Genomic DNA, 27,846 nt, shown 5'->3' on the forward strand with positions numbered 1-27,846 from the left:
GCAAGTGCCAGTGTAATTTCATCAGTCGTTTGGCACAGACTGCTGAACAGTGATCCATCTTTTCTTCTTGGGAGATGAAATGCATTGCCTCCTCTGTCAGCTGATATGTAAAATCCACATTCTCTAGCTAAATACTTATTGTCTTCAGCTCCTAAGGACATGTAATAACATTGTGCAGTATATATTCTATAATGGGCTTTAGATATATTGCTGCAACTAATATTTTATTATGTAATTTCTTGTTTGTTTTAGTCCAGTTGTGTTTCTTTTCTTTCTGCAGAAACATACTGGTATCTGTTTTGTTAAAAAGACGCTTCAAGTTGTTTACATGCACCAATTGTAACTCTTCCTAAAATTTACATATTTTGCTATCACACAGGTACTTTAAAACTTCCACAAGTGCTGCAATGGTTAGTGGCTCAGCAAGGTGACGTGATAACAAACAACCCAAAGTGCTAAATTAGTTGTATATCCTTTTTGCCTCTCTTTTTAAAATAGTGGTGATCTATCTGGGAGAATAGAGATGTTTTTCCAAATTTCTGAGGTCTAAGACTATGCTTAAAATAAGATCTGGTGTATATGTGGGGCTGGCTGGGTGAGTGATTGGGCCAAGTATGACTTGTGAGCAACCTGTGGTTGTAATATCTTGCTATTGCTATCTAAATATTGCTAGCTAGGTGACAGCAGCATTGCCTATGTGGGTAGTGAAGAAGGAGGGAAAAGAATCTTGAGGATTCCATTACTGAGTTTGGTAGGTGTTCTCTTCTGGGTAGATAACCAGATAAATCTGCCATATATGATTTGACCTCTTTATCAGAGGATTCCTGTTTGTTTCTATCCCTAGTTTGACATAATAAGGTGGACTTACTTTAATGTCTGTATTTTTGGGAAGTGGTTCCTTTTACACTGGAAGTTGGGTAAGAAGGTGATGGCCACTGTACCTTCCTTGTCTGATGTAGGATTTTGATATATTGATATATTAGGACACAAACATAGGTTAGCTGTGACCTTATAGCATCATCTAACCAAATCTTGGTGATAGATTCTTCTTTTGAGATCATGTTGGCGTTATTAACAAATGTCTTTGCATTCTGATTATGCGTCTGTGCTAATTCAGTTCTTTCGGTTTTGCTCTTCAAAAGTGTGTGACATACGACATTTCCAAGATGCTGAGTGTTTGATTTCCTTAAAGTGCCTTCCTCGTGCCATTCTTGGCTGGGATTTGCGTAGGTTTCTATTATGTGTTCCAGGGGTTTGCTTTTCTTTACTGCCAGATTCTCAGGCTGTAGCATCACTTTTTTGGCCTGATATCAAGGCAGAGTATTGATGACTAAGTGGGTGATGTCCTGCTTCTGTGCCACCCTCCTTTTCTTATATCCCATGCAGACTATCTAGAATGACTTTTCTCTTGTTCCTGGTTTTCTATCAGGCTTGTTAGTTTGGTTTTTAAAAAGTGACCTCTTACAGATTACTGATGTTTATTACAGCTAAAAGTTATATATGATCAGTCACTTTATCACAAAGGAAATGGATTATTGACTCTGGCTATTATGACTATGGTGATGACATTGCCCATGCTGAATGGAATTGACACAATTTCCTAAAGAAGTAATGTAAATAGCCTTACTTTTCAGCCTGAGAAATAATGACTTAAAAATTAATCTGATTTATATGGAACTACTTACTATAAACAATTATTCTAACATCCATATTAGTTTGTGAAATTACCTCTGACCTGGAGGACAAGGCAAATGGCTTTTTGCAAAGTCACTGCAAGTGTAATTACTTTGAGTGGCCTAGAGGAGGGACTTCTTATACTTATGAAAACTAGTGTATGACCTTTCAAGTGCTCTCAATTTCTCCCAGCCGGAGGGAGTATAAACACTTTGTCTAGTCTTGAACTCTAGTCACTGTATAACAACAATCGTTACAGCATTGGGAGATCTCCTTAAGTAGTTTAAGAAGCATATCTGGTACAATTGCCCATTTCCCAGGAACATTTGCATTTAATCTTTTTCAGGACAACACTTTATATAATGTCAAAAATGTATTTGCATGACAAGCGGTTCAGAAATCATCCCTTTTGCCAATTTATTAATTGTTCTAGTTAGCTAGAAAGGAATGTATTGGTTTGTCTTTATTTTATGAGACAATAATCACATTTGAAAAATAGATAATATCTCTTGACTCATATTGCAAACTAAACAGAAGGGTAATCTCCCCTCAATGTTTTTCAGAAATGCTAATAAGCTACATGTGGGGAAACATACTTAAAAATGGGAAATTTCCAAAAGTGTACAGTAATATTACATGCTCAATTTGAGATGCCTTTTATGAGCTGCATGATTCCTTGTTGTCTTTGAATTAAAACCTTTTAAAACTAATGTGTGAATGAGTTCCCCTTTTAAGTGGGTTATAAGGGCCACACCTAAAACACAGCCTAACAGTCTGCCCAGATACTAGCACCAGAAGGAGGGAATGGAGAGAACATACAGAGGCTGAGAACAGACTGAGTGAGAAAGAGCAGCTGAAAGTATAGGAGTCGGGGGTGCAGGGGTCAGGGTGCAGGCTGGAAAACACTGCTCTTGGTGCTGTGAGCAAAAAAAGCTGTTTCCTGCGAATTGATTCCCTCTGCGTTCAGACACACAGGATTTTGTATTTTCTTTGTAATTAAACAAAACTGCAGCAAAGAAATACTTGACCATCACCTACTTCTGCTCTCAACTGGAACACCCATAGGGTCCCAAACTTTGAATTATCTATGGCAGGGGTGGGCAAACCATGACCCGCGGACCAGCTCCAGCCCCTCAGGGCTTTGGATCCGGCCCGCGGAATTGCCCCCCATGGCGCCATGGGCCCCGCGCCACTCTCAGAAGCAGACCATACAACGTTCCTGCGGCCCACGGGCAGGGGGGCAGAGGGCTCCCGTGCATTGCCCTTGCCTCCAGGCACCACCCCCGCAGCTCCCATTGACCGGGAACAGGGAACCGCGGCCAATGGGAGCTTCGGGGAGGTACCTGGAGGCGCGGCAAGGACAGAACAAGTGGAGCCCTCTGCCCCCCATCCCCCAGGGGCCTCAGCATTTCCTGGAGTGGCACAGGGCCAGGACAGGCATGCAGGGAACCTGTCCTTGTCTCTCTGTGCGCCAGTGCCACCCCAGCGCCGCTTTAGGTAAGCGGCGCTGGGCCGGAGCCTGAACCCCGCCTACACCCCACCCCCCAACTCCCTGCACCTCGCACCCCACCTGCACCCCAATTCCCTGCCCTGAACCCCCTCCCGCAGTCTGCACTCCTCCTGCACCCAACCCCCTGCCCTGAGCCCCCTCATACACTCCGCACCCCTACTCTGCCCCAATCCCTTGCCCTGAGCCCCTTCCTGCACACCGCACTCCCTCCCGCACCCCAACCCCCTGCCCCGGCCCTGCATACAATTTTCCCCACCCAGATGTGGCCCTCGGCCCAAAAAGTTTGCCCACCCCGACCTATGGTGTCACATTCTGGGATGCAATCCAGACCAGTGAGTGATTGTATTACCACCTGCCCTGTAACCTTTGGTACCTCTCAATGCTTTGCTGTTGTAGCTCCTAACCTGGGCTGCTCAGAAATAGCCAGACAGCATACAGGTCACATTATGAGTGTCTGTGTGTAGCTACAGCCCTGGCCCACTAACTCTGATGCTAGCAGCCTGTCAGCAACCCATGCTCTGGGTTTCAGCAGCTTTGGCTATTACCTGCAGGATGACCCCAGCACACTCCCAGTCAGAAATCTTTCCCAAAAAGTGTATTCTGCACTGTCCTGCCCTCTCCTGAGACGAGGTGGGTGAGGCAATATCTTTTACTGGATCGATTTTCTGCTGGTGAGAGACACAAGCTTTCAAGCCAGACAGAGCTCTTCTTCAGGTCTGGGAAAGGTAACCAGAATGTCACAGCTAAATACAAGACCAAATAGATAGTTTAGTATAAATAGTTAGCACATATTCCAAGGGAGCTGTCCCATCAACTTATTTAGTCCATTTCCAGCGAGCAACAATGGCAGCTATGTCAATGGAAGAAGCTATCCCGTCGTCAAAGCGCTGTCCACACCTGTGCTTAGATTGGTGTAATTTATCTTGTTTAGGAAGAAGAGGGGATTACACCCCTGAATGACACAAGTTATATCAACATAAATGATCGTATAGACATAACCCAAGTTACAGAATACTCTTGACTTTCTTCAGAGATGCCTAGAGGAGCTTGTTTACAACAGAATATTAAAGGGCCTGATCCTGCAAACATTACACTACATAAATAATCCGTGTTTGTGTGCAGTCGCACTGTTTTAGTTGCAGCTATCCATTTAAGAGCTACAGAATTGGACCCAAAGTCTCAGTACTTTTTTTTTATTGTATGTGTTTTTAAAGATACACTCAGAGTTTTGGATAACTGACTTCATGTTGCATTAACAGAGACATATTGAGATTCTTCTCAAATTAAGTTGCGCATATTGTACATAAATATAAAATATTTTGAATACTGTTTAGTCTGCTGAATATATGTAGGCAGGTTAATATTATAAGAACCATAACTTATTCACCTCTTGACAGTTTCCTTTTTGCTTTTAAGGCCAGTGGTCTTGCAACAATGTCCATTCAGGTAGTCCCCTGTTCCGTCCTGGAGCGCCATTGACCTCAGTGGGGTCCCACATGGTGGGAAAGGTTTGACTGCATGGGTGTTTGCAGGATCAAGGCTAAAATTGTAACCTTAAAGTGATCCTTACATTTCCTTAGTTTATTTAAGAGCTAAGGCCCTATGAAATGTTACTTCTTTTAATGGAAAAAGCTAATTCCGTGTAATTTGGCAATTGCTGAGTGGTTTTTGATTAAACTTTTCAAAAAGTTTACTTTTGAACAGGGGCCAAGTATAAGAACTTTCACTAAAAAGGTGAATTATTTGGAAAGTTAGTATAGTTTTTAAAAATGCTGAAAATAGATTTTTACAACCAAGTAAATGCCATGATTGAACTATAGCACTGATATCTAGCAGGATGTTTAAGATAAATAAAATGTATAGAGATGAAATTGTCTCAGCCAAGCACAGCATACAGATGATCTACAGTTACTGACCCATAACTTTGCTGTTATTTCTCAATTATGCAATTTTGAACTGTGGCAGAAAGATTGTAATTTGCATAAAGACCCGTTATTTCTCTATCATACAGTATGTAAATATCTATACTATGATTAGGTGGTAGCTGTTGTTAGCCAATCAGTGCACATATTTGTATAATCTCACTATGATTATTTCTCAGTACCTATACAATGTTTATGCAACTCTTTTCTCTCTGATTGGCTTCTGCTCTCAAAAATTCCTATTAAAATTCATAACAAACACCTTTCCTCCTCTCTACATTGTCATCCCATCAAACCCTAGATCTGAAATATATTTAATTTAAAAATTATTGCTCTTTATGGAAGGGTAAAGAGATACTAAACCTTCCTCATGGAGTCAGAAGGAACAGGATATGATGATGTGAAAGCTGGGATTAGGTAGGGTGATACGATATGGAGGAGATAAGGGCAAAAGGCTTCCGTTTTTTTTGTTGTAGGCATCTGGACACAGTTATGAGATTAGTTGCCTATCAGAGTACAGAGGAGGGAGTATATTTCATCATAACTCCTGGAAAGTGCTGCCAGTTAAATCTACAATAACAGTATCCCACATAAGAATCCCTCAGGCTTTCAGTCTCTAAGGTTTTTTTTTTTAAGCTCAGAATATTGTTATCTTATAAATAGGAAGCAACCTCAAGTCATTTAGATAAACAGAACCATGCTTCATGTTGTTTATTTTCCAGTTTTCAACTGACCAAGTTAATGGACCAAATTCTCTGTGGACTGGAATATGTTTAGAAACCAAAAGAAGAAAAATATAGTGCCAGAATTGGCAACGTTAATAAAAAGTTTAAAAATTGTTTGGACAAAACTACGTATTTGGCAGCTCAACACTGGAAATGATTTCTCATTAATAATTGGCATATAAAAATGGCCAAAGTTGTAGGGTGTAGGGAATGCAAGTAACTGTACTTGGTTCTTTAAGGGCTTGTCTACACTTACATCACAGCAGTGGCGCAGCTGCACTACTGTAGCGCTTAGGGAAGAAGCTACCTTTGCTGATGGGAGAGTTTCTCCTGTCGGCTGAGGTACTCCTGCATCTCGAGGGGGTGTAGCTATGTCAAGAAGAGAAGCCCTCCTGTCGGTGTAGCACTCTCTAAATCGGGAATTCGGTTGGTATAAGTGCGTTGCTTGGGGGAATGGATTTTCCACACCCCTGACATAAGTTAGTAGTGTAAACCAGTGCTAAAAGACCTACTGTCAGTTGGCTTTGGGTGAGCAGCACTGGGAAAACCTGAGATCAATCCTATGATACTTTAGTAACTTTTCAGTACTTAAACAAGGCCCCTCCAACACTAAAGCCCTCCTTGTAGACTGCTCACTGCACAATTTTGCTTATCTTGGTGTTTTCAGGATATAATGGGAATTTATCTCCCCTGTCCATGGAACAATTAAGAGTCTAAGACTTTTCCTCCATATCCAATTCTGTCTGTGCATATTCACAGACTTTTCATAGTAGTAGTGGCCTATTTAAAAAACAAACAGCAACAAAAAACAAACAAACAAAAAAAACCTGCCCCTCTCATGCAGCAGTTGCTAATGCCTTATTCTTACTGCCATGGTAGATCTGCTTACAGTCTCTATTGAAAACTGGGGGGTTCCTCTTCCAGCAATCAAGAAGTACTTTTAAAAGGCAGAGAGTGAGGAAAGTAATGTGAATTTCATTATAACAGTTAAACAGACCCACCAAAAAGAGGATGAGTGGCCTTAATCTCAATCTGACACTCATTCTTAAATCTGAGGAATTTGAATACAATCACATCTACTTAACCCATTTATTTGATAGGATCATCAGGAAAATGTACGTGTAACAAGCTATAATTAATTTCCTTTCATTTTGTCATGTCTCTGCTGCCTGTGGAGTGTGCATTTAGTTAGTTTTCCTTAATGAGTTACTGACTTTCACCCAGAGGACAGTTTCACAAGCATAGGGTAATACACTGGGAGGGAGTAAACAGCAGCTAATAGCAATACTTGCAGTAACATACACACTCAGATCAGCATGTCACTTAACTCCGTGTCACAGCAGGTTTTCTTCAGGCATCTATTTTGCTGTCTTCTACACTTACATAGATAACATGATGAAAATCTCCACAGGAAACTGAAGAAAATGAGAAACATTGCTGTGAGACATTATAATTGAGAATTTTTATACAGTGATTTTTTCCCCCACATACTGATACAAATGCACACTTGCCCGTTGCTTTTTTTTCATCCACACATTATTTAATACTTATATTATTATTATGAATTGAACTCATTGCATACAAATTTAAACCAGTCATCCTACAAATACTATTTGAAAGTTGTCTTTGTTTTCTAATGGAAAACCTAGAAAAGGTTTAAAATGAAATAGTACTTTCATATTCTTTTGAAGTAATAAGTAATAATCCTTCTGCTTCTCTCCCATCTTATTTTGCTTTTTTTAGAAATATTCCCTTTTCCATTTTTCAGTTTCTTGATATCTGTGATGTCATGAACATTTCCTCCAGCAGTGTGCAGAGTGTTTCAGGAAAAACTGTGCATACAACACTTATATATCTAATGTAAAGAACAAGCAGAGAAAACAAAGGGTTTTTTACATGTTTGGAAACCTGGTGTGCCTTCTTAATCCACTAGACAGATACAAAAAGTACACACACACTTTTTTCTTTTGCGGCTCGCTTTAAAGTATTTGTCTGATGTTTGAGGCACTTCCAGAATGATTAAAACATGCCTTTATCATGGATAAAGGGTGGGTATAGGAATATTTGTGATAGTTGTTAATTATTTGTATTGTAGTAGCACCTGGGCACCCCAGTGTGGGCTAGGACTGCACTGCATTAGATGCTGTTCAAAACACAGAGCAAAAAGATGGTCCTGCCCCCAAAGTTTACGATTTAAGTGAGATTTGTCTTGCTCGTCCACCTTCACATAATATTCACCATGCCTCAACAGTAATTAAGGATATAATTCTGTCATGGAGGTCGTGGATTGTGCAACTTCTTCTGGGGCAGCTGTCACCCCAGGGCTGCCAGAGCAGCAGCCCCAGGCTGAAGCAGTGGCTGGGGTAAGGTCAGACCCCCTGGGGCTGGAACAGTGGTGGGGCTGGAGCAGCTGCAAGCCCCCAGGTGTGCCTGGCCTCCCCAGGGTATTTTTAGTAAAAGTCAGGGACAGGTCACGGCTTCTGTGAATTTTTGTTTATTGCCCGTGACTTTTACTAAAAATACTCCATTACAGAATCTTAATCTTAACAATAATCTTACCTTAGATTAAACAAATCTCACTTAAATTGTAAACTATTTGGGGGGCATTACCATCTTTTTGTTCTGGGGTTTGAACGGCTGTGTTTTGAACAGTCCTAGCCCATAACTGGGGTTCCTAGGTGCTGCTATAATACAAATAATTAATAATAGTTATCAAACATATTCCTATACCCACCCATTTTCCAAATTTCAGATGGGGGGAAAAAAAGATGGTCTTTACAAAATTCCCAAAAGTTATTACATGTGGGCTATGGACAGCCCAGGGAGGGGGAGAGTTCCACATTTGAGGATGCTGCATAAAAATTGCCTTGCCTGCAGCCCGTCACCCTGAAAATGCATGGACATGTCTTTGTTGATCACAGTTGTGGAGTATTGTATGGTGAGAAAGGTGGTCTCAAATCGTGTTCTAATCCATTTTGAGCATCAGAGATTTAAAATCAGCTCATTAAAATGTCTGGGCAACCAGCAGAGATCACTGATCACCAATGTTATGTGCTGTTTATGTGAGGCTCCACATTGGTCACTAGTTTGTTTCCACATGGGTCCAAGTTGTAACCCCCTATAAGCACAAAATAATATTTTAGTCAGAAGGTAACACAGGCATAGATAACTGTATTAAGATATGCATTCAGAAGAAACTGCTGGACTTCTGTCTCCTGGTACTAGTGGAAAATAATGCTCCTAATATGTCTCCTTGTAATTAAATTTTATTCTTTGAAATGATTTGGCATACAGTTTATATATAAACACCACTTTGTATTACTTGCCCTATATTACAAATATTAGTGCACAATCTTGTTAAAAAGTATAGAAGTAAATCAACACATTCATCAGGAGATGATTCTTTGTTTCCATGTGGTATCTTTTTTATGGCTGGACCATCTCACTGTAGATGCATAAAGGCACAATTCGAAAGGAAATTGGAGAGCACTAGCATCCATCCATCATTGGTTCTCTTCACAACTTCCTGCTAAAGTGGCAGGAGAAAAGTGAGTACTAAATTTAAAAGCAGCAAAACTAGGCCTTTAGACATTCCAACCCTGACCCATCTTAGCCATGTCCTAATCAAATTGGACATCAGCAATGTCTCCTACCTGAATAGCCAGAATGTTATGTGAACTGCTATTGCAGGAGACAGAGGTAGTCTTTCTGTTGGCCAAAAAACATTTTATCAGACAGAACAATGAGCATAGATATAATGCTAAATGTAAGAGCAGAATGGCTCTGCAGGCAGTCTATAAACTCAGGGGTAGTCCATAAGCATATAACCCCCAAAATGTTTCCCTTGTTGTTAAACCCCCCAGGATCCCAAGAATAGATTAACATGCAGCAGAACAAAATCACTAAGGTATTACTCTAGAGAGAGGGAATGCAGAGTAAGAAAACATTACTTGTATAATAGTAGTGCCTTGAGGCTCCAATTTAAATTGGGGGCCTAATTGTGCTAGGGACTATAAATACATATAGTGAATGACAATCCCTGCTCCAAAGAGCTATATGCTTCTCAATTCCATATCTCCAAATTGTTTGATTTCCAAAGGCATCCATAAGATGATGAAAGAAGAAATGGCAATAATGGCTGCCTCACCACCAATAATAAGGCATGGTTTCTGTGAAATGGTGATTCCTCTACTTGAACAGGTGAAGTTACCATCACACATGAGTTTCTGCAACAAGGCCCAGTCTGATACCCAGACATACACTTGCTGAATGTAGATTTGATGATAAAAGGCTTATTCCAGGCAGAGAAAGTAATGTTCTGTTGTCCTGAAGAGAGAATTGGAATACTACTTCCTGGATAGAACTCCAATTTGAATACTGCTGTGCAGGCAGAGGCAAAAATTCCAGGCATCCTATTGTTATCCTCAAGCTCCTTCAGGTTGGCTTCTTAAACACCTTTAAGTGGAATCACTCATTCCCTATTGTTGCAAGCAGTTCACTGACAGAACATGAGACTTCTTGCCAGACATCCCCCTGCGTCTTGGTTCATAAAGGTGTCATACTTTATCCTCTCAAAAGGCCCTCTCTTCTCTCTCTACCCCCCAAAATAAACTTCCTTGGAATCTCAACTTTGTCTTGCATGTCCTGACAAGAATGCAGCATGAACCCTGAAGTATCCCCTCTTTCTTTCAGTAAAAGCAGCTTTTCTTGTTCCCATAACCATTGACAGAAGAGTGCCAGAACTGGATGATTTGTCTGTGCAAGAGGAGTATTTCACTTTCCACAGAAATAACATAGTCTTAGGAATCCCAGACTCTTTCTAAATGATAGCCTTGTGGTTAAGGTACTCAACTGAGTCTCAACAGATGCTCTTTTAATTCCTGAGACACCTTGGACAATCACTTAATCTTTTGGTGCTTTGATTTTCCATCTATAAACTGGGGTAATGCTATATTTAGTGACATGTATTATGATAGATTTATTAATTTAAGTGAGGTGCTCAGGTACTATGATGATTAGCACAGAAAACTTACAAAATAAACATTGTCATTACTTCCAAATATTTACTCCTCCGAATACAATTTATCCCAAAGGATGTATGTGCCTTGAGTGTGTACTTATAAAAGATAACCCTCATGAGGGCAAATTACTGTTAATCCCATGCCATCTAGATGCAAAGAAGAAAAGGTGGGTAGTGACTAATTGTATAATTAGATTATCTCACAGGCTTGCCTACATTAAGGCCAAGAATTTCCTCTAGGTTTCACTGCTTATTCAGAAAGGGTGATGGCAACATGGGAAGGGTGCAGAAACGTACAAAGGCTATCTGCAAAGCAGGTCACCTGATTATAATTTCATGCATTCACTAAATATTACCCATAGAACTTTCTGCCTCAGCAGTTGTTGCCTTCATCAGGAGTGCCCTCTGATGTGTGGTGTTATGTTTTATATATATATATATATATATATATATAATATATATATATATATATATATATATATATATATGAAATAACCAAATTAATTTATTTTCTTTGGGGTTTTGCCAGAGAGATTCTTCCTTCGTTATATCTTTGGAATTTTCTATCATGTCGCATTGGAGCATGACTGGAAGCCACACTTTGGAAGGAGGTTTAAGAACTTGATCTGTAATTTTCACGTCTTTGACAATGTGTCTGCCCATAATGACCTGTCTAGAGTTATGGAGTTCAGACATATGTTCCACAGTCCCCATCAGCACAAATAATCATACATTTAACACTTACTCTGTGTATGCCTATGTCATATCCATTTGTTTTCTTACTCATCCTTTCTAACATTTCAGTGTTTGGCTTTTTCAATGTAGCAATTGCTGAGTGGCATATTCATTTTATTTCTAGAGTTGGAGGAATTATTAAATGTCTTTTTGATAGATATTCATTCTCAAATATGCATAAAAATTGAATTAGATGTTTAAGTTTGTTATAAATAATACTGCATAGTGAAAACAGTGGAAATGATTTTTCTAAATATAGCATGTTGGAGCAACAAGAAAACTTCTAGTGGTCTTCAGTGCATTGTGTCTAATACCATATAGTTGTTGTTTATGAGATGTAATGATATAAGCTTTAGATCTTGAGCACTCTGTTTCCTAATTTTCTAGCTGATTAGTCTGGAGCAATATCAGGTTGCTTTTAAAGGCCTTAGGAAAAAAGGAAAATTATAAAAGTATTTCATAGAACTTTCTTGGTTATTGATGCTGACCTAGTAACTTGTTTTTAAGAGACTCAGCAGAATTGATAAATCTGTATCTGATTAATCATGGCTCTCTGTAATATATACAATTGCTTCTACAGATAAACAAGTATTTACAGACAGCTAGACTTTGACTATTGAATGCTAAATTGCAAAACACTTTACACTTGCATTTTAATACTCTTAATATTGTTTTATAAAGATACATTTTTTTTGTTCTGATACTTACAAATAGTAAGATGAGAAGTTTAAAGAAAATTTTTAATTTTGTTCTTAAAATAGATAATCTAGATTAATTATGTCCTCTTGCCACACAGGTTGTTAATTTCTTAGAAGCAAGTTTTGTGGCTATAATTTTTATCAGGAGATCCTTGAATAATCTAGCAGTTTAATATCAGGCCTGCATATGAGTTTGAGTAGGGAAAAATTAGGAAAATTTTAAGATCATTTTAGCATTGTTCATAGTACCAATGTTGAAACTTTTTAGTGAAAAATACTGTGTATAGAATAAATTTTTTTTTCTTCATTCTTCTATCTACACAACTCTGCTCCGCATTTCAACTGCCTGTCTGTCTCTTCTTACTGTATGCTATTCCTTGTCTCTTCTCTCACTTGTAACTCTTTTTATTCACTCTATCCACTTTGCCTGAAACAACTTCTATCTTTTGTGCATCAGACCTCCTCCTTCTCTTCTTTCACATTACTTCTTTTGGTTTGCCTTTTAAAAAAATAAATCAGTCATTAAATGAATACATATCTTCATCCTACAATTATGTGCTGAATGCCCAGTTACAAGAGTAAGAGAGGTATTTAGGAGAAAAATCATTTAAATTTAAGTTTTCTGAAGTTGATTCAGTGATTCACACCTCTACTGTGATTCTCCATATTATGTCATTTCTGTAACACTAGATTCTGCAGCTGGCTTGTGGATAGGGCCAGTGAAACAGACACATTTTTAATTATGGCACATTGTTGAGAAGTTTTTCTTTTTCTTTTATATTTCAAAATATATAGAACTTAAAAAGAGAGGTTCAAAACTGCACTACACAGTAAGACAAACAAACAAAACTTGTTTAGTCCCTTATCTGACCCCTGCTACAGGTTGTTACCTGGGATGATGCAGTGATGTCCAATGTTGTCAGCATGAGAGCCAAACATATTATTTCCAAAAAGATCAAGAGATCACAATTAGCATTTTGGGTCAGATTCTCAGTCTGATTCCACTCCCTGTGTGAAACTCCAGGGCCACAACGGGAGTAGAAACAGCCCATGAGTTCCCTGTTGGGGATTTCTCAGTTACAGCTGTCTTCCTGCCAACAGCCTCTGGTGCAGTGGGCATGGTAAGGACCAAGGGGAAGTGGTTGGAAAGTGCAGCTACCCCAAGCTTGGCTATTCCAAGCTGGCATATAGTTCTTTGGCCACCACTGCCATCTGGGACAAATTAGAGCAGCACCCAGGCTGCGGGAGTGGGGCAGAATATCAGGGAGCTTTAATCTACTGTGGATTTTCAGTTTCTCAGGTAATTGCTATTCTGTGCTGCTTTATGGCCACGCAAAGGTGGAGATTCATTCTTTGCTAGGCCACGCCTTAGGCAGCTCATATCATGCGCACCTCAGGGCTCCCAGTAGGACTGGCTGGAAAACAAAAAATCCATATTGCAGAAAATGTTGAGGTTTTGCAATTTGTTTTTTGATGCAGAGTAAACATGAGACATTTCAAATAAAATTAATGAAAAAGAGAGAGACCCACTACAGAATAGTTCCGAATGGTCCAGTGGCTAAGGAACTCACCTGACAAGTGGGTGGCCCAGCTTCAAGTCCATCCTCTGAATCAGGCCAAGCAGGGTTCCCACATCCCAGTGGGTGCCCTAATAACCGGGCTGTAGTATCTGTCTGTCTGTCTCCTCTCCCCCCTCCCTCCATCCTGTTGTAGCTGTTCCACTTTTATAAATAATCAAATATTCATTGGGCCAGAGAGACACTGACTCTATAGCCTGGTGGACAGGGAATTCATCTGAGCTGTGGGAGACTCGTCATTCAAAGCAGGGACTTGAAATGGAGTGTGTTACATCCAAGGTAGCTAACCTCTGAACTGCAGAGTCTCTTGCTCTCACTGCAGTTTTGACTAGAAATTCCATCATGGATCTGAGAAACCTTTCCTATGAAAGTTTTGTCAAAAAGGATAATTTTCCACTAAAAGTTTGTTTTGGCTATTGCATTTTCCAGCAAAGTTTTGGTGGAAAAATTCACAACCAGTTCTAGCTCCCATAGCCTGGCAGACAGTGGGACAACCGGAGCTATTAACACAAACTACTTAGAGCACTACCAGCTGTTTCTTAGGCTACAGGGAAGTGGTGGGCAGCTGTTGGGGATGTGGTGCCCCCCGTATTCTATTCAAACTCTCCAGTTTAAAAATTACAGGAAATAGTTTACAGAGCACAGTTTTCATCTCAAGACAATCACCACCCAGGGTTATAATTGTTACAAATAAAGGGTCACTGGTTGGACATCACTGCGGTTGATTAAGGCATATCTAGGGCATCATAGTGAGTTGTAGCCAGCCAGTGTGACTTCGGGGAACTTTAAAAAATGTGCGTCGGGTGTATATTCTTAATAATTTTTGTGCTGAATGCACATCTTCGTACTGTCACTGTTTGGGATGTATTGAGGACATTATTAGAATATTTATTCATATCTTTTTTATTATTAGAAAATTATTTATATTATTATAGCATTGGGATTAGGGCCCATTGTGTTAGGCACTGTACCAACACTGAAAAGAGACAATCCGTGCCTTGAAAGAATATTTTTAATTGTTTTTTTCTTTTTTAAAGAAAATAACGAAGTAACACATACATGTTTGTGCGTGCACACCCACATACACAAATATCTTTGCAGAGTAATTTGTAAAAAAAAAAAGTTTATATATTTTAGAAGACTATTTTTATTGCTCTTGGTACTCCTCTCTCAGGTGTGAAATGTCTAGAATTATATAATTTATTGTATATGAATTCTAGTTAATTGGACATGATTCAGGATTTTCACAGTCTGCAATAAATTAAATATTCATTAACATTTAGAACCTGTAAATGACACAGTTGAGCAATAAATGATGCATTTAGTCCCTTTTCAAAGAATGGGTTTTGAAGATTGTGAATACAAGGTGGCTCTTTGTTATCAATTATTTTTCTCAACCTTGCTTTATTTATTCTGTGCACTTCGTTGACTTGTCTTTTTCCTCTTTCTTTTTCTGCAGCAGAAGAAGAAGTGGAAAATTTTGATGTTTCCAGTCTGCCTGAAGAAGTGCTGCAGAACATTGAAGCTGACAGTTACTGGTGCATGAGCAAGTTGCTTGATGGCATTCAGGTAAATTGATTTATCCTGTTCTTAACTAGTGAAGATAACTGATTAATGTCATGGCTTTGAACTATTTTAAGGATGTTGAGAAAAAGTACATGTAAGAAAAATAGAGGAAAACATAAATTTCCCCATAGTGTAAATCTGCCATGAGTTTGGTGAAGGGATTTTTAAAAAATGCTGCACAACTTTTTTGGTACAGAACTGCTACATGTCTTAATACATTATGATATGTGAGAATGAAATTGAAGGTTGTGATTCCAGAGACATTTTAAGCACTTGGTGTCTATTGGTAAAGAAGCATTTTGTTACATTTGTTGTTTGAAGTCTGCACATAAAATGATCAATGAGGGACAATGAGAAACTGGATTTTTGTAATTGACTATTTTAAACAAAATCCACTTTCTAGCAGAGTAACCTTTAAATAGGCTATCCTGATTGAAAAAAAAAAATCATTTAAAAACCTTTTTTTAGTACGCCAGTTTGTTTGTAGGGTATCTTGAGCTGTGGTCTGATTTTATAGGGGAAACGATGAACAAACTGCAGTCAAATGCACCAAATAAACAAATGCAGTCATTAAAATACAGGTTTTGTATATATGAACTGTTGGAGTAAAACTGTGTCTATAAAAGTTAGAACCATCTACATGAGGAAATAAAGCCTCAGTTAAACTTATCTGTTTTGAATAGAGGGGACCTGCACAGTCCAAAAGAGATTGTTAGATCCAAACATAGTCAAAATATAAGATTTTAAGAGGTTTAAATTAGTCTATGCCTTAACACGAACATACAATACAGTAAGTTATTAGTGTTTTTAAAATTTTCAGTTTACAAAGCAAATTACATGCATTTAATTACATTCACTACAAACTTTTGCTGATGCAAGTTATGTCGACATAAAGCCGCTGCAGTTGGTATATCGCTTATGCATGTACATACTTGGCTCCCTTGCGTCGGCACTGCAGAAGTCCTTGTTTCAGTGCACAGTGTGATGCACCATGTGTAGTTATACCAGTGTGCAACTCACCACCATTCAGCACGCTCTGTTTTGGTAAGTTTTGGCAATGCGTAATGGGACAGAAATGAGTTGTTAAGGGATGACTCGGACTGGAGAGTCAAGTTCCCAATATGCACTTTTCTTCATCCCATAATGCTATCTCTATCCCATAATTTTCATGCCTATTTTGAAAATCACATGAATTTGCACAGGACTTGTTGCTGTCTGCCATCTCTGGCAGAAGCCTGGAGCCTGCACAGCTCTGCACTGTCTTCATGAGCGTTGCAAATACAGGTTGCATGATCATCTGGTATTTGCAGAGCCAGAGGGAGCATAATGATTTTCTGGAGGACAGATTGCTGTGCATAGCAAGAACCAATTCAAGATTTCTGGAGGCTTTCATGGAGCACCTCTAAATGTTGGCCCCAGAGCACCTTGCCACAGAATACATCAACAGAAAGGGCTCTTTTTCTATGGTTAATGCAAATGCTGGCGGATCACTGGTGATGCTTCAGCAACATCAGTGTTGACTGGTCAGGGAAGGTGGATGACACTCACATCTCTAAGAACACAAGGCTGCTCTAAAGGTCCAACTGGGACTTTCTTTCCTGACCAGCGGATTACCATTGGCAATGTTTAAATGCCAGTAGTGATCATGGGGAACCCAGCCTACCCCATACTCCCCTGGCTCATGAAGCCGAACACTGGCCACCATAGCAAGGAAAAGATTCAGCTATTGGCTCAACCATTGCAGAGTGACGGTTGAGTGTACTTTGGGTAGATTGAAGGGGCACTGACATTGTTTACTCACAAGATTGGATCTCAGGGAGAAAAATATCCTAATGGCAATAGCTGTATGCCGTGTCCTGCATAATATCTGTGAAGCAAAGGAGAAAAGTTGCTACCAGACTGGAGGTGGAGTGGCTTTCTGCTGAGTTTGAATAGCCAGATACAAGGGCTGTCAGAAGAGTTCAACACAGCTATATGGCTCATGGAGGCTAAAGAGGACTTTAAGAGTGAGCCCCTGTAATGTGTTTGGTGTACTGTGCTCCATCTGGCCCTGCTGTTTGAGAGCCTGTTAGGAATTGTGTGGCACTTAGTGCATATCTATGACTATAACACTGACAATGCACCTATTAATTTTGTGGTGCTTGCTGTACATTTATGATTTTTACACTGTGTTTTGTCTCTGATCCCATGAGCTGTGCCCAAGTGTACAATTGCAAGTTAAGTGGGTGCTTTCAGAACCACTAGCTGTTCTGCAGCATAAGTTGGGAACCAATAAAGATGAACAATTTTCCAAACAATAGAGTTTTATCGAGTAACAAAAACACTTCAAGAATTCTGTGCAAGTTGAAAGCAAATACATTAAAACTTTAATAAATTTATGGAACAGATTTTAAAGAAAGAACATTCATGTCTATTTTAGCTACCCATACTTCAACTGTGGCTCTCACAGGTCAGTGTTTGTCCTTAATTTCCCCTGGTATGGACTGGCAAGGGTAGAAATTTAGCACCTGATGTTGAGGGGAGGGGGATGTAGGGAGGTGCTATACTGCAGTTCTCCATGGACTCAAAGGGAGGTGAGCCTGGGTTTGTTGAACCTGAATGTCCATGAGAGCCTGTAGCATCTGTTGGCTGCCGGAAAAGCCCCATTATGTCCTGGTATAGCTCCTTCTCTGTCACCTGGGCTGTTCTCTGTCCAGTTTCCTTCTCCATACAGTCTGCAACAGTCATTCTCCAGGTTCTCTGTTCATTGTCTGATACAGCACTGGATTGCAGGATCGCTCTGAACATGTCATTCCAAGACCTTTGTCTCCTCCTTATCTGGCTCAGGCATTCCTCACGTGTGGAGGAGGAACCCCTCAGCTGCCACCATTTAGCTGGCATTATAGATAATACACACAGAGGTACCATTAACAGTATAGTCACAACGGAAAGCAAATTTCAGATTCAGAACTCCCTTCCCTCGCTCCCCTATAGTTTCAAACAAGACCTAGTTATTAACAGTTCTGCCTCAGTGTGTTTGTGCGTGGCACCACTCACAGCTCCAACCATGGTGAGTATGGCCTGCCAGGGGTGAGGGAAAAGAGGCAGGAATTGCTTAGATGTATGAAACTATGGGTATAGGGCAATGGTACTGAATACTAGCACCGTTTTCCACAGGTGGTGGTGATGTTAGCTGATATTTCACTCCTGAGGGTAACAAAGGCACAGAGGGCACAGCTGCTGCTGGTGTCCTGAAGCTCCCCATATGTTGCTTGCCTGTTTGCTGCTATGGTGTTTGCCAAAGTTATTGCCAACTGGTGTAGGAAAGTGTCCTCCTGCGGTGTAAGAAATAGGGCTGCCGTCCCTAGAAACCTTCGGGAGGGGATTGCAGAGTACCTCCATGAAAGTTACATCAAGATCTCTCTAGGACTCCAGGGTTTCCCTGTATATGTGAACAAACTGTATGCCCCACCCCTTCCCCATGCCCTGCCTAATTCTTTAGGGGAATAAAAGGAGATAACAACTCTACCTCTTTGTTGTACTGCTGCTACCTCTTCTAGTAGAGTAAAATAATGAAAAGTCAATAGCTGTGTCTGACTAAGTTGGGAGCGCCATCATTGTAATGGGAAATAAATTTACATACTTACCCAAGGTTCCTTCCCCTACATTGGGCTTGCCTGTGCTTGACTGCTCGGACTGATTGCACTATGGTGGAGTCTCACACTGGTGTGGTCCGCTGGGCAGGTGCACATGGAAAGCTGCTAGGTGTGCTTGCCAAGCTGGACTAATCTGGAAGAGGCATTTCAAATATTTGCTGGACTTTAAAACCGGGGGGGGGGGGAGGGGGAAGCTTCTGGTCTTGGTGATCATGGGGCAGTGGAGTTCACAACTGTGACCAGAGCAGTCAGTATCAGACATTGTGGGACAGCTGCTGGAGGACTGTTAGGGTTGACGCAGGTAATGCAGTGTCTACATTCACACTCATCAACCTCAATACATTGACTGTAGCTCAACACTGCTCAAGGAGGTGGTGTTATTGTGTTGGCGTACTGGAGAGCTGACATTGGTGGGAGACAAATTCAAGTGTAGACACATGCAAAGCTAGGCTGATGCAAGGCAGCTTATGTCAACTACCTTTATAGTGTAGACTAGGCCTATGTCTACACTAAAGACAGCATAGCCCCCTAATATAACCGCAGCATACACTGACAGAAAGAGTTTTTTCTTCCAGTGTGGGAACACCACCTGCCTGAATGTTAGCTATATTGACAGAAGCACTTTTCTGTTGTCTACACTAGGAATTTTGTCAGCTTAGCTGTGTGAGTCAAGGCTTTTTTTCCCCCCTATGCCCCAGACTACATAACTATGCCTATATAAGTTTCAAGCATAGACCAAGCATTACAGTAATGTAGTAATAAATGGTGGTGTATGCATACTTTGAGTATGTAATGTGTGACTAGGAGAGCTCTCTGCTTGTTAATGAGGCAGCATGATCTTAACTTTTGCCAAATACCTCATGTCTGAATGAGTGTGTTACTACATGTTCCCTTGAATTTTGTGTGTGTGTGTGAAACAAATGCCTTCTGTAGCTCAAGTTCAAATCTACAAGCATAGTCTGTCCCACTCCTATTCCCTCTCCTTCTTACTGAAGAGGTACCTGAAGAAAATTAAGTTTAAATACTCTGTTTGGAAACGGGAGGAGGCATTACTTAACGTAATTTTGTCATCCAAAACTGTGGAAATGTTTCCTTGAGCGGATTTTCCGTAATGAAAGAGTAATGGGAGAGTAACAAGAAATGAGTGAGCCCAATGTAATTTACAGGTTTAACTATTTTGGACTGCTTTATGGTGATAGTGGGGCGTAGTTGAATGCTATATGATAGTTTTTAGGTGTACCAATTGTATGCCAGTAAGAAGGCTGTAAAACAGAGATCACCCTTGTACAGGGGGCAAGAAAGACTATGAATTGATCATCTTGTCAATAAGTGAAATGAAAAACATATACCATTAAGGAATGCTTGCCAAAATGCAGCAAACAGCAGGCAAATGGCCACTTCAGGACTGTAGAGGCTTGTCATTGCCAAATTTAAAAGGCCACCGATTAGAAAAATATAATACTTAGTATTTCCTGTTCTTTCTTCTTACTATGAGCTGATCATCATTACTTTATCCTCCAACCCAGAACCGATATAATGCATGTTCTCTTTTAAGGCTGTATTAATTGATGACACACTTTTAAAAGAAAGTGCTCAGTCCCTGAAGAATGCATCTTATACTTTTTGTTCTAGGAGTTGGACTGAAGTTGTAACAGATTGTGATTAATTGTAAATATACATGTTCTGATGCTGGTTTAAGCAGTGTCTAGAGTTTAAAATGAATATACTAGTTCCACATAAATTGAAAAAAAGTGGAACTAGGGTTTGCCTTGACCCTTTCTGGATCTTGGTTAAAAATGAACATCTCACACTACAGTACTATGTTTAAACCATAGAGCCTTATTGTGCTTTATTCATTTGTAGTTTTATTTTATCATGACTTAGTGTATGCTAGTTTCCTGGAGTAAAAATTGTACATCTATATGAAAGTAGAAAGGCTACGTATATTCCATGCCTATTTGGTAATTCTGTAGCCACAGTATTATGTTTTTGTTCTTATCGTTCTGCTGGTGAGGAATGCTGACCGCTACTGATTATCTTTGCATAAAACACTAAAGAATTTACAATAATTTCCTATTTGTGTTTGCCAGTTAAATTACTCTAATGTGACTCAGCAAGGTCCTTAACTAGATTGTATATACGGGAAAGGCATTGCTGTGCTCTTGGCACTATTACTATTTATAAAAGAATTATTCTTCCATAACGCTTTCTTGCTTTCTAATTTGAATGTTTCATTGGGTTAGGCATTTTGCAGAAGGGCCACAAACTAATTAAGGTCATAAGAGGTTCACTTTTTGATAAAATTGTTTATGAAACATTTAGGGAAGAAAAGTACTCTACTTTCCCTAGGGTGTTTTAAACATAATTATCCTGATCCAAGGTCAAGCAAATAGCAGCATGCTTTCTCTGTGTAGCAGCATCTGAAAAATGTAGCCTGTTTTGTTTTTTTTAATTTGACCTCTGTAAAGTGTGATTCATTGCTTATTTTAGACTTCATAAATGACACATTTCAAAGCACATGTAGCTCAAACATAGAAAATAAGCTCTCGTAATACTTTTTTTATAAAAAAAATCTTGCAAGGATAAAAAAATATGTAATGTGTTCTCCTAATGAGAAAAGATGTATAGTACACGCTTGATAGAAGAAGTAACAAGGCATAACCAGTCATATGTAGATACAAAAGGAGAGAAATAATTGCTTGGCAGTAGTAGCACAAAGAACGCCCTGGGAGTTGAGTGCATAATAAATTCAGTATTAATTAACAATGGGAAAAAATAATATAATGTATTTCTTTACCTGGTTTCCCCGAAAGACCCCAAAGAATTTAGTTGCACTTTCCCTAATGTATACTGCTATCCCTCTTGCCTACAAAAAGTGAGTTCAGTGATCACCCCTCCAAGTCTCACTTGTGCACACAAACTAGTATGTTTGGATCAACCAGTTATTTTTCTGTGAGGATGAAAGAAGAAATAATAGGCTTGAGATGCAGCAAGGAACATTTGAAATATGTAGATATGTTAAGACCTTTTATATAGTGCATTAGTTGCCACTGGAAATATCCAAGCATGTACCCATCTATCATGGGTGGTTTTTTTAGGATAACAAAATTAAGTCTGCCAATATGCAAGGAAGTGGGCATGACTTGGGTCCACTCAGGGTCCTCTTTATAGTTACTTGGATAAGTTGTTGTTTGTTTCTTTGCTTTACATCTCTTGCATTTAAGTAGCTTGCTCTTGTCAGTTATTTTTCCTACTTCTTTTGTCCGTGCGACCAAACAAAATTAATTTAATTCAGTTTGAACATTGTTTATATTCAAAACCAAATAACCTGCTGCCTTCCCCTTCTTCCTCCCTTCCCAAACCATACCCAGAATGATTGACAGTAGCATGAAGAGAGTCCCAAACAAGTTCAGGGCCCCATTGTGCTATGCACTCTACAAACCCATGGTGAGAGACAGACTCTACCTTAGAGTTTACAACCTAAACAGGGCTATTGATATTTTGTGACTGTAGGGTGTTTAAATAATCCTACTAGTTCAAAAGTTTTAAAAGGGGGGTCAAAGCGCTCAGATACTACAGTGATGAGCTAATTTCCCTGTAAGTTTTGCAGCCGCACAGCAGCCTTTTTAGAAACGCGCAGGCACTCAGGGAACCCGCCCGGAGACCTGCCACAGCCTGGGGAGGGGCGCCCCTCTCCCCCGGCCCCAACCTAACCCAGCCCCCAACCAGGCACGGCCGGGGTGGCCCGGCCTGAATCCAGCTCCAGCCCCGTCCTGGACCTGCTGGGGCTGGGGGAGGGGCGCCTATCCTGCAACCCCAGCCCCGGAGCTGCTCCGGCGGGGAGAGGCACCTCTGCTCCCCAACCCAGGTGCTGCTGCGGGGAGAGCTCTCTCCCTGCTGTAGCCCTGGAGCATCCTTCTGCACCCCAAACTCCTCATCTCCAGCCCCACTCCAGAGCCCTCACACCCCTGCACCCTAACCCTCTGCCCCAGCCTTGAGCCTCTCATCCCTGGCCCCACCCCAAAGCCTACACCTCCAGCTGGAGCCCTCACACCCCTGCACCTCAACCCTATGCCCCAGCCCAGAGCCCCCTCCCACACTCCGAACCCCTCGGCCCCACTCCCATCACATGAATTTTGTTATGTGCACCAATATGGAGGTGATGTGTCACACTACTACTTCTTCCCTTAGGAGTGCGGTACCAGTTCATTTAGTCTTGTCTCTCCAAAAAATAAGAAGTGAGTTAGTAAGAGTGAGGCCCAAATTTCATTTGCTTCCCTTTTTAATGGAAAAATAATTTTTTCTGTTACCTCTCTTCCCCATGGCTGTCTGATTCTAGATTCCAAAGTTGTTCAGAAAGGTACTGTGGCATGGGTTTATCAGCAGCCAATCTAGGATTGTTAAGACTGAGAATACCTTCAGTTTTCCTCCCCTTCTTTTGAAAATGTGTGTAGATGTGTGTGCTCAGTTGGATGACACCCTTTTCAGTATAGATACTGCTGCTGAGTCCCTGAATAGATTAGGTATTTGGTATTTGCCTTCTGACATAGTTAAGATTCTTGTCAGGAACAGGAAGCCTACTTTTATGTTTGCTGCTGCTTGGTTTATGTCTAGATAAGTTGGCCCAGTTTCTTATTCCTTATCTTTCACTTTAGAGGACTTAGGCTGAGTCTGCACTGAAGCTATGTCAGCACAGCTGCATCAGTCAGGGGAGTGAAAAACCACACCCCATAATGACACAACTATGCTGACAAAACCCCCACTGTAGGCACAACTGTGTCAATGAAAGAGGGCTTCTTTTAATGTAGCTAACGAGGTTCAAGGAGGTGGTGGTCCTACACAGACAGAAAATCTTCTGTTGGTGTAAGCTGCATCTACACTTGGCAGCTATACTGGCATATCTTTGCTGACATAACTATGCCGCATAGGCTCTGTAATGTAGATATAGCCTTACTCAGGCTGTTTTTTGGTGTTCTGAGATTTCTGATGTAAGGGTACCTTTGCTCACAAGTTAGAGAGATGATTAGTCTTTGTATGTGTTCTAGCAGACTCTCCTCTCCTCCACCTCTTAAGTGTTTGAAAGTTTAATAGTAACTATTCTATCCTCAAATTTCTCAATATTATCTTTGTTTCCTCAATCTCTCTTCTTTCATATGTGACTAGTTACCAGTCTCATCAATATTTATCTGTATCCGGCACGAAAACAGGTTTAATACTCTTTGAAAATGTTTTGGTATGTGCAACCCATGAACTCCTCAATGCCGACTGGCAAAGGGATTACAAGAATATCCTGATTCTGGCATGTACATTCTGGTTCATGAAAGAATGTCATATGAAGTCTTAAATAAAAGCCAGGGTCACACTGGTCACTAATATTGTTATGAAATGCATGTACAAATACTGTGTAAAGAGTTATATATGAATACTAGAAATAAGTTTGTAGCAAGGTAGAACACAAGTGCCAGCTTCTTCCTTTCCCCATGGGTGCTCAACCCCTGCTCAGCCCCAGACCCTGCCCCCACTCCACCCCTTTCCACCCCACCCCCGCCCTGCCTCTTCTTGCCTAGTTCCGCCCCCTCCCCTGAGCACGCCCCGTCCCTGCTCCTCCTGGAAACCGTGGGACAGCTGATTTTCAGGAGATGGGAGGCATTGGGAGGGAGAGGGAGGAGTTGATCGGTGGGGCTGCCGGTGGGGAAGGGAAGAGTGCTGGCTGCCGGTGGGTGCTAAGTACCCACTTAATTTTTTTCTGTGGGTGCTCTAGCCCTGGAGCACTCATGGAATCTGCGACTATGAGGTAGAATTGACAAACAAGTTTTCTGTCAGAAAAAATACAGTAGAACCCCATTTATCTGAGCCTCCCTTATCCGGTTGTCCATATTAACCAAACCACCCTCTGCCTGGGGCCATTAGCCCCGGGCAGCTGGGGCTCAGGCCATTAGCCCCAGGTGGCTGGGGCTTCTGCCATGCCTGGGACTAACAGCCTGAGCCCCCTCACCTATTCTCTAGTTTATCCGGATTTTTGGTTATCCGATCTGGCCCCAGTCCCAATTAGATCAGATAATCAGGTGTGGTGGAAAAATTAACCACGCATTGTGTTTGGATCAGAACAGCCTGAGGCTCCTTTATTTTACGAGCATGCCCGGGGCCACTAGCAAATGGATAGTGTCCCCGAATTAGACAGACAGACAGGCTTATAAAGCTTAAAACTGCAATTAGTCAAACATTCTTTTCATTTGTAATATCCTCTTAAACAGAAAAAAACCAATCCCTTATTAGGAATACAGAAGCAACAAGCTTTCCTGTTTATTATCAGGTTGTACTTTTGCGGTTGGGGCTTTTCCTAATTTCTAGCTATCACAGCTATTTTTCGCAAGACTGGCTATTGCAAAAGTTCTTCTGGCAATTTCCATTCTCTCTTCCCCTTCAGCCCAATGATCATTGACACAGTCATGTCAGCCAAAGGTTTTGGGCCTACTAACTTTTCTTCCACACAGAGTTCCACTGAATGTTTATTCACTTTTCCCTGTCGACATATAAATTAAGCATTCTAAGCCAACACAATGGGAGCCCCATTTACCTATGAAGTTGAGGGGGGATTTGTAATCAACAGGGAAGCAGCACACCAGAGAATATGCTGCGAGGGGGTTATCCTGATTCTGGGTACCAACAATAAACTTTGGGGGCTATAAGGAGAAGGAAAGGAAGACACCCCTTTATTCTGTACCTAGGAAGTAATCAGGCACTGCAGTTATATTAATGAAAATGGGATCCCAACTTGCCCTTGTTGAAATGCTGCAGAGGACATTTGGGGTGAAGTAAACTTTAAACAGGAGGCTGGCATGTTAAGTTTAGTCTCTATCAATCATGTTATGATTTTGTTTTATATGCAACCCTTTTGTTTCTATTACCCTTTCTCACTGTGTCTTGAATCGTTGATGATAAACTTGTTGTTTTCACTATAAATATACCTCAGTGCTGTGGTATTATACAGGGAGCAGAACCTGAGTTGAATCGCTCAAGCTGGCCTTTACTCTGTTCCCATGGGGACAGCAGACTTGGTATTTCTGTGAGTGTTCGGTGGAGAAGGGGCTGAACGCTACAGGAGGCTGCTTCAAAGGAGGTCGGGATCGAGGATACAGTTATTGTTAACCTGCAAGACGAAGTGAGGGGTAGCATAGCCGAGAGGAGATGGTTTGGGTGGCTAACAGACTGGGGATGTCAGGGAGCTGACACTGGGTTAAGCACAAGCAAGACTTCTTGCTGGAGGCTGGGAGAGTAACCAGGTGACTCTCAGTCCTTGGTACCTGAGAACAGTCATAACATGGATTTGTTGAGCAGAAATCTTGAAGCTTTTCATATATGCAATCTGGCTTTCACGTTTTAGAGTGTCACTGCAGTCTGTATTCTGTTTTATAATTGAACTGTCAGTCACTTTTGACTATCTACTCTGTGTGCTCAATCTTTACTTATCAAGGACCTTAAACTACATCTATTTTTATCCTATGGTCTTTTGTACCAGATTCCAAGGTGCCTCATCCCAAAGCAAACTTCTACAAAGCTCTGCTGCAGAATTGGATACTTCTTATTTTTATATGTTCATGTCATGTGCCATATGTGACTAATGTAGGCATTTGTGTGCTTTGCACGCAGTTTGATAATTTAATACTTTAAATATATATCATGGTATTTTTAACACATACCTTCTCTTTGAACATTCCTGAAAACTAGTGAATCAGAACTTGTGCTTGATTGGACATTTTCCTCCTGAAATATGTTTACTTGCAGATATTGTAGGCCTGCTATAGCCTGAACCATGTCTGAAGACTTATTGAATATACTAACGATCATCCATTTGATTGCCAGCATATTCTTATTGACGCATAATTTAAAAATTCCTGAGAAATATATAGAAGAAATTCCAAATTTACAGATACTATTAATTTGATCATTTTATAAAGGGTTTGAAATTCAGCAAAATAAAACGGATCCTACAGTTTTCTCCTTACACCTGGCTAGATAAACATTTATTTATGCTTATTTTCTAATTACTTTTTTTGTATAGCCAAAAACTCCTTACAACACCATCCCACACAGAATCCCAGTAACATGCAAAAAAAAAAAAAAAGTTCACATTGATCTGTCACTGACAGGTCTAACGTTTGTATATAAAATTGAGTACAACACTTCATTTAAAGTACAGTAGAGATTAACAATAGAAAATTAAAAAAAAAAAAATAGGTACAGCTAAAATAACCAGAGGCACAATACATAAGCATATGCTGCATAAAAGTTCTACTCAAATGCAATTAAATAGAAAAACTAGCTATAAAATATTAATATGGTTACTGCGGCAGGGCCTGTGAATTTGGGAATATGAGCAGTTTACGCAATTCTTGAGGGTGGAAATGCCATGTGTTGCTTATTAGCAACTTCTATGGCTGATTAAAGAGCAGGATTTACAGGCTTCAAAGGGAATCCTGTCCAGTCTTATGTAATTGCTGAGAACATGGGTCATCAAGGATGAGTTGTAAATTGTGTGTGGGGTAGAGGAGAATGGATAGGCTTCTCTGGGAGCGCAAGGCTCGTCAGGGATCCACACTTTAAGTCTCTAGATGAATATCAATTCAAATACTTACTTTAAGATTGCTATGTTTCTATCTGTAGTTTATTAAGCTCTCAGCAGTTAGTTGTTAATTGACACCACTCAGTTTTGAAAACATCTGGGTTTCACTTGGTATTCTCAGATGTTTAACACGGGTATTAAAATACCTGTAGTTACTCCCA

At 40.4% G+C, this 27,846-nt stretch overlaps 1 protein-coding gene across 2 annotated transcripts in view; it reads left to right on the top strand.

The window, feature by feature from the left end:
- The window catches only part of TBC1D22A (TBC1 domain family member 22A), a 446,515-nt gene that overhangs the window by 167,032 nt on the left and 251,637 nt on the right, over positions 1 to 27,846 (top strand). Inside the window, exon 9 of one of the 2 annotated variants that reach the window (XM_054019874.1) lies at positions 15,321 to 15,430. In XM_054019874.1, the coding sequence (XP_053875849.1) occupies positions 15,321 to 15,430 (110 nt within the window). The remainder of the gene's footprint in view (positions 1 to 15,320; positions 15,431 to 27,846) is intronic. The other variant, XM_054019883.1, reaches the window with a different exon arrangement.

Source organism: Malaclemys terrapin, chromosome 1, assembly GCF_027887155.1.
Source record: "Malaclemys terrapin pileata isolate rMalTer1 chromosome 1, rMalTer1.hap1, whole genome shotgun sequence".
Classification (NCBI taxonomy): domain Eukaryota; kingdom Metazoa; phylum Chordata; order Testudines; family Emydidae; genus Malaclemys; species Malaclemys terrapin.